The sequence below is a fragment of the Anopheles coluzzii genome, chromosome 2, assembly GCF_943734685.1.
Source record: "Anopheles coluzzii chromosome 2, AcolN3, whole genome shotgun sequence".
Taxonomy (NCBI): Eukaryota; Metazoa; Arthropoda; class Insecta; order Diptera; family Culicidae; genus Anopheles; species Anopheles coluzzii.
Window position 1 is genome coordinate 68,640,286 of NC_064670.1, and position 7,897 is coordinate 68,648,182.

At 42.6% G+C, this 7,897-nt stretch overlaps 1 protein-coding gene across 1 annotated transcript; it reads right to left on the reverse strand.

Moving 5' to 3' along the window:
* Window positions 1-419: 419 nt before the first annotated feature.
* On the reverse strand, window positions 420-7,192 carry LOC125906675 (uncharacterized). Its single transcript, XM_049606539.1, has one exon. It carries the CDS (start codon window positions 1,344-1,346, stop codon window positions 441-443), a length of 906 nt encoding a protein of 301 aa, XP_049462496.1. The 5' UTR covers window positions 1,347-7,192; the 3' UTR covers window positions 420-440.
* Between the last annotated feature and the right edge of the window lie 705 nt (window positions 7,193-7,897).

Sequence of the window (7,897 nt, forward strand, 5' to 3'; positions counted from 1 at the left end):
GAGATCGAAGTCAGCCTCCGATACAGCTAAGTGAAATTCTTTTGTTTTAGTACGCAAACCTCTAACGTTTTGATAATAGCAGCTTAAATACTCAGCGGTAGCGTTGTCATTGTGGCGGTTGGATAAAGCGGGTATACGGTAAGTCAATTGAGCTGCGTTATCAGAGCATGAGGCTTGGCGTGTTTGTTGCGTGCAATGAGCGGAACTTCGTCTAGTTGAGAAAAAAGCGATCGATTGTAGACTGGTGTAGGTGCGGAGATGAAGCACGGTGGTTTTGGGGCGGTCCAGAAACAAGTGTTGAGTTGGGTGCTTCCAAGGTATCATTCACCGGGGGGTAACACTGTTGTGATGATGTTGTTTCAGGACCAGGTGGAGTAGATGTGCGTGCGGCTAAACGGTGAGTCGTTGTTGGTGTGCGTGTGGTGTAGCGGTGTTCAGTACTAGTAGCTGGTGTGCGTGTTGTAAAGCGGTTTCGGGTGGCTATAGGAGATGAGGTTTGGTGGTCGTGTTGACGGGATTGAAAAAAACTCACGTACACCGATACCGACGGGCCAGGTGGATGGTGTGAGTGCCGCATCTCGAAGGATAGCCGGGACCCTCACTTTGAATGAAAGCCAATTCATGCTGTCCACACTAACCCCTCTTCTCAGCAGGCAATACGCTATAACGTCATCGGTGGCTAAGCGACGCTTTACAGAAGCGACCACTTGTTCCACAGTGACGGCCGTTGATAAGCGGGATAGGCGGATCCAGATCCTATCTGTGAATGGCTCACGAGGTGCAGCTTGAAGCGGTGATGATAACGGATCGGTTCCCGCCAGTTCATGCGGTTGTGTAGGTGCCGGCTGGACGGCAATCGTGGTGTTGGTGTATGCTTTTGGCGATGACGCTGCACAAAGGATGTTGCCGCGACTGTTTACAATTTTGTTTACAGCAGGAGATGCCGAATCCTCGATTATACGCCTCCGCTTTCTACCAGTAGCTGGTCGAGGATCAGAGTTCCGATTGTGAGGCGTGGATGCAGTTTGAAGGAGGGTAAAACCACTGCGAACTTCGGCGACAATAGGCTCAACGAGCTTGCCAATAGCTGCTACAGCTGAGTTGAGGGCGGCTTGGAAACCGACCTGGGCGCCTATTTCTTTTACCGAACGGCAGCGCGGATTTTTAAGCATGTTAGTGCAGCCAATGCAGCTCCAGTGCAGGTCGACATTGGACAATACTGCGTCAATCAGCTCGGGGGGCAATTTGCAACAGCCGCGGTGGAACGTAGCGTCACAATATGCACAACTGATGATGCAGCCGGTGGCCTCTAGCGGTTCAGCACACGAGAAGCAAATAGCCGCCATCGCGAAATCACGCGTAATCACAGCACAACACTGCTAAGCCGAGCAGGAAAAAACAGCAGGAAACCACAGTTGTGATGCAACTAAACAATTCGCCAAGACGAAGCGATGATGTTAAACAGTTTAATAGTCCGTAGAAAAGGCAACAATGCGATGCGACGCAGAAAACACAAGAGAATTATTGAAAAATCACGGAGCGCGACGGAAATGCGGCCGAACAATTAAACGTCAAACGTCAAACGTCAAACGATTATGCTTATATCGGCTCCGGTATCTACCATCATCGGGATTTGGGTGTTATTCAAAAATAAATTTACACGGCCACGGCTAGCACTATTCACCCTATTCACGATCACCTATTTCACGTATCGCTTCATTCTATTGGCCCATCTCAAAGCTGACTCGCAGTACACTCTTCTGCCATATCCGTTACCGTTTTATCGCTTTTCTCCTCTAGTCGGTTTAGGAGCCTTATGCGAATCTCTGAATAACTGTCGTCTTTCAGACCACATACAAAAATTAGACATTTTAGTTCCTCTTCAGATAACTTTCCCAGCTCGGATTCTATAACAGCCTTGTTCACGTGGCACGAGTAAGTCATGTAGTCTTCTTCCTGCAATTTACACATCTGCAAGCATCGGTACCGTTTGGCGATGACGGATTCAGGAGAACCGACCCAACCAACCAAACCGAGCTCTTTCGAAGCAAATCCTTCGTGATGAGCGAGAAAGCATGTCACGCATCTCACGTGTTGCCATGCGAACAGATGTGCGTGTAGATGTGTGAGTGCGCGGAGAAAAATTGATGGATGACGAATGGAGGAAGGGGAGGAGCTTCACTCTGTCGAAGCATCTGAAGGGGGGCCGAACGCTCTCTTCACATTTTGCGAAGAATCAGTTTAACTCAAACGCTTGGCAAAGAGGATATACTACTTTGAGGCACTAAATATTTCAGGCAATGGAGTCTTGGTCTATTAGTATTAGTATAAATTATTTCCCTTACCCCATTTATGAATTAATTTAAAGGAATAAACATTAATCTGAGTAAAATTTCAAAAGTCACTTTTAGCAAAAAACTTTTTCCAAATGTGTTTTGAAATTCTGAATCGATCTTGTAAAGACGGTTTTTTCATACAATGCGTACTTTTTAAGATATTTGGAAAAGTACGGTTCATAGGGTGCGCGGATGATATACTAGCAATGCTATTACAATGAAATGCTATTCCGCTCTATGAAATTTTCAGCTGAGCGATTTGGTCTGTTTACGTTAGAACCGCTCCATTATTATTGCGCCTTTTACGTCCTCACGCGCGAATTCACAAATAGTTAAAGTGTTAGGCCCGCTTGTGATGAACAGTAGATTCACCTGCTACCATGTTTCAATTCTCTGATTAAATCGCACGTAATAAATAAATCGAATATCTCTCCTTCCAATTTCAATTAAAAACACATAACCACTGCACATAAGGTAGGAAGATAGATGAGAGGAGGAGGAGGAGGAGGAGGGGCTATAAACACGTACGTAAATAAAAGGGGGCAGGGCGCGCGAGTGAGCGAGAAAGCGGCAGCATACGAGAGATTTTTTTCTTTCTCTTTTGTAGCATTTTGGCTAAACACCCGAGCCTAACTTCGGTAGGAACTGCCTATCAAAGTTGATACACCTTCGGTAGAGAACTTCTATCGAAGGTATATCGAAGCAAATTTACTTCGAAAGAGCACGGTTTGGTTGGTTGGGGAATAATTTTCTCAGCTTGCCAGTCGTCGATCTAAAATCGAAATCATTTAGTTTAGCTGGAAGAATGTGACTTACATATCGCTCGTGTTCTGCTGCACCCAGCTTCCGCAACAAAAGACGCACTCGCGCGGCATCGTCCAGACGTTCCGCATCCCTTTCGAAGAGATCTTCGTATCGCACAAACCAAGCACTGAATGTAACAGCATCCTCCGGATCATAGTGGAACTCTTGTATGTGTTTTGCTAGGGCATCAATAATGTGTTCATTTCCCACAGGTTGTCGCGATCCAATTGAAGCTAGAACTTTAGTAATTAGCTGCTCCTGCTGTTGCAAAAAGGACTGTTGTTGCTGATGAAGAATTTCCTGCTGCTGCTTAAATATGTCTTGGATGAAGGCATTCGTGTCCAACGGTAAATTGATGACGGTTCGCTGGCTTGGGTCATGGCTGCTCCGCGATGGCGATGGTTCACCATTTCGTTCCATCAGGTCAAAGACACGGATCCTCCGTTTACACAGAAAACGGGTAAAATAGAAATCGAAATCGATAAAATCACGGGTAACAGCTCGCCAGAATTATTCTCGTCGCCACTTTTTTATCTTCGATCTACAACAATAACTTTTATTAATATAATGTAATATTTTACACACGGACCAAACGATACGTCCTTTGCCTTAGCCGGTCGGGAGAGAAGAGAACGATCTCTCTATCCCGAACAGCGTCGATCGTGCTTTCACGCATACGGTCGCCTAACATCGGGCGCATGACGAACTCTGTCAAGGCTTGTACAGGGTGGCTCCCAACAGTAACTTTTCCGTCCAGATTGGTGGTTCGAAATACGTTCGACTGTGTGTTTCGAAATTCTTGAAGGAAGGTATTTAGTGTATCTTCAATATTTGAAACCTTCTTTATGGTATCGGACAGATTCTCTACTAAGTTCGAAATATTCTGTTCTATGCTGAGTGCGGCTATCATGAATTCTTCTTTCGGCCTTTTCGGTTGATCACAAATTGAGTCGATTGGAACGGACCATAACTTGAAGAGTTCAATCCATTCGATCCCTAGTAGGTTTAAGTTACCTGTTGTAGTGACAAAACATCTGCCGTTGTGGTTTTTGCTATTCATGTTGACGTTGCACTGAAATTCGCCTGCTAGATGGAGTTGTTTTCCAGATGCAGTTATAGCTTGGATCGTCGCTGGATGGATGTTCGGTGTACCCAACTTTTTCTATGTTTGCTGCGAAATCACCGTTATATCACTAGCTGTGTCGAGCTGTAGTTTTACTGTAATGCCGTTGATAGTTGTAGGAATACATTTTCGGTTGCTTTTTGAGTGTTGAGTAATGTGATTCACAATATAGACACCTCTGGAATGCCTCTGAAATTTTTTTTGTTCACTTGATGGTTGTTGTGTTGATATCTTCGTATCTATATATCTTCTCCTCCTCGGCGGATTCTTATTTCGGGAAACATTCGCAGTATCCTTCTTTGTGTATCCAATACGATTGTATTTTTTACATTGGTGTGTCGAGTATTGGCAATCTCGAACATAGTGCATTTGACCGCACTGCCAATATGGTCTGCGAGGTTGATCTGATGGTCTTGACTCTTGATACCGCTGGCGATACTGTTCGTGATGGTGATGTCTCGTCTTTTTGTGCAGAGCGTTTACCGTTGTGAATGAGCTTGGCTGTTGCTCAATGATGGAGATATCCGCTTTCAAATTGACGAGTCTTTGGTAATCGTCAACCAAATTCTGCAGTGTAATGGGTGCATCTGCAGTTTCGGCATCAATGCGTGATAGTAGTTTGGCGTATGTCTGCGTACCCAAGCGCCACAGATTAAGCTTAAAAGACTGGAAAATTGAATATCCATAGAAAAAAATGAAAGCTCCACAGCTTCATTGGTTTGATCAATAGATGGCGTATTAAAACTGATTATTATATTGCTATCCTTTTCTTGCAATGTGTTTCGACAAGTTTCATCTTAGGCAGCGGTCTAATCTTGTTGCGCGCAACATTGTTGCTCGGCAACATATCGCTGAGGTGGTCTATGAATGTTGCTGGCAACATTTCGCTTTGACATTGTTTAGCGTAAAAAAATTGCCAATTAACAGCTCAGAGTTTATTTTTTATCATTCACTTGTTGAATGAAGTGTTGAAAAAACAAAATATACACCAAAAAATGTATTATAAATGCTTAAAATCCAAATTTAGCGGATGTCAACAAAACGCACACTGCTGCTGTGTCATTTCATACATCCGATTACCATGGCCAAGGTAAATAGAAAATGTTGCCAGACAAAAATCAAATTGGTTTGATTTTGGCCGGCAACAAAGTTGCGCTAGCTGTCAAAATCCATACATTTTGCCAGCAACAATGTTGCGCGCAACAAGATTAGACGAGTGCCTTATCATGACCTATATAGCCTTCTGACTTTCCGAGCAAAAATCTATATAAATGGTCGTGTAGTCAGATACGTGGGTATCAACACCAACGACCATTACTCAAATCTCACTTGCTTCAGTGCTGGTGGTTTACATTGGAGTTTAGTATTTAAACAATCGTATCGCCGTTCTAGTTCTAGCGATGCATAACTTCAATGCAAAACCATACAACAGTACAGAGGAAATGAGAAAGCTCTCCTCCAAGCGAGGAAGCTCAACTGGTTGGGTATCCCACAAACAGATGGCGCCACCAGCTTTTTTGCTATTTTTAGAATGCATGAGTCGTTTGCCGTCTGCTAAACGAAGTCTTTCTATATTCCGTTTAGGTAGAGTGCTTGAGTCGTTTAGAAGCCGTTTAGTGGTCGTTTAGTGGATTTGTGGCACTTGGGTAGGTTTGACCTTTTGATCCATAAATTGTTATGTTTGATACCTTTTACTTTTTATTCATCACACTTATAAACGTACAACAATAAATAGAACATAAATGACACAAACAATACACTTTAAAATATAAAGGTACGGTGGCCGCGCGCCAGCCGCACCGAGCGCCCCTGCCGAGAGCTCCTGCTCGATCGGCTCGCAAACACACTCTGATTGTGCGCTCAGCCTTGCGCTGCTTAGTGTGTGCGACAGTGTGTGTGACACACTGTCGTCCTCCCCCTACCAGCCAAAATCATTATTAGATGTCTAATAGAAAGCCCAATAGACAAAGACTGTCTGTCTAATAGGCATCTATAAGGTGTACGAATGGAAGTAATTATTAGACAGTAAATGTCAAATCGAAAATTAAACACCCGGTGAAAAAAGTTCGTGGTACGTAGCGGCAGCTGAAAAAAATCTGGAACGTTCCAGATTGCGGAACGTTCCTATTTTATCAACTCGCCTCTGCCCCTTGCTGCGTTTCATTTGCCATTGTTTGTCTGTGCTATGAGGTAGCCATCTTGCATGTGCCCGCGTTCTTAGGCGTGCTGGGGAGTTTGGACTATTTACACTTGTGGAAAGGTATGTGTAGCTTGATAGGGATTCATATAACTGTACTGTACTTACTTTTTATAATTCCCGTGCAGATCTGAGTGTTGATCGTGGTACGGTGTTGTGCCAGATGGTGCCTTTCCTGTAACGAATAGAGAACACAGACACAGAAAAGGCGTAAAAGCGTGACAAAATGGAATTCAATCTAGAACAAAACGGCAACATCGAAGCTATTCGGCAAATGTTTAACATAATGATAAGTGAAATTAGCAGTTTAAGGGAGGATGTAAGGCTTTTAACAACTCAAGTCAACTTATTAACCAATAACATACGGCCATCGGAAACCACCCGTAGAACAGTTTTATCGATAAATTTTGTCAAAATCTCGTCCGAAGAACAGCTTGTAAATTTCAACAGGGATCTTCTCGAGGAATCTTACCGCATAAAAATTCAGGATTGGTTGGGCAATGCTGTAACTGAAACCTTGTCAAATAATAGAATGTTGCAAGCTTTGGACTTTATTTTCGAGAAAAGTTTTTTGTGTAGTTGCAGTTGGACAGGGCTTTCCACAGTAAACATTTCAAAAGTAGCCATGCGAACCTATAGAAATGTAATTAACCTATTCAAGCACATTGCTTGTACTAGAACAGTAGAAGCCGATGATGCGATGGTAGCTGATTTTTTTAAAAATAAGCTAAGGCATGCTAAAGAACGGATGGCAGCAAAAGGAATCCGCAAATCGAGCTGCCATACAGTAAAAAAGCGTTTGTAAAACTACGTAATGCGTGAATTAGATAGGAAGAATAATGAAGAAATAGAGTATGCTAAAAGCACAGGATGTACAACGTACGTCTCATAGAATTTAAACCTAATGTTTATTAATTATGAAATATGAAATTATTTTCAACGTTAATTTTGATCTTCCAATTTACTTGAACTTAAATAAATAAGATGAATTTCAAACACATAGATTGTTACGAAAATGTTTTTTTTATTATCCGTAAAGAGCGACATCTTATTAAACAAGTAGTGAGTTTAACTTAATTCAACATAGGATCTATTATCCGATAAGAGTATGGAGAAGTGGGCTGAAGATAAAAGTGTTTGGGTTATCTGTTCCTGCTGCTACTAATTTGCACATAACATCACTTGCTTTAAGCGTAACTGTTCCTATTGCTAAATCTTTTATGCTCCCTTCATATATGAGTAAATCTAAGGAGGAGCATGGAGAATCAAACGCTTCTTCTACAACAGCCATGTTTTGGGCAAAAACGGTTATTTCGGAATTCTGTTCAATGGCGCCCAAAAATTTATAAACACTATGGTCCTTACTTACAAACCACTGGTCTTTGAATTCCTTGCATAGGACGAAGTCTTTTCTCAAATGCAACATAGTTTGATTTT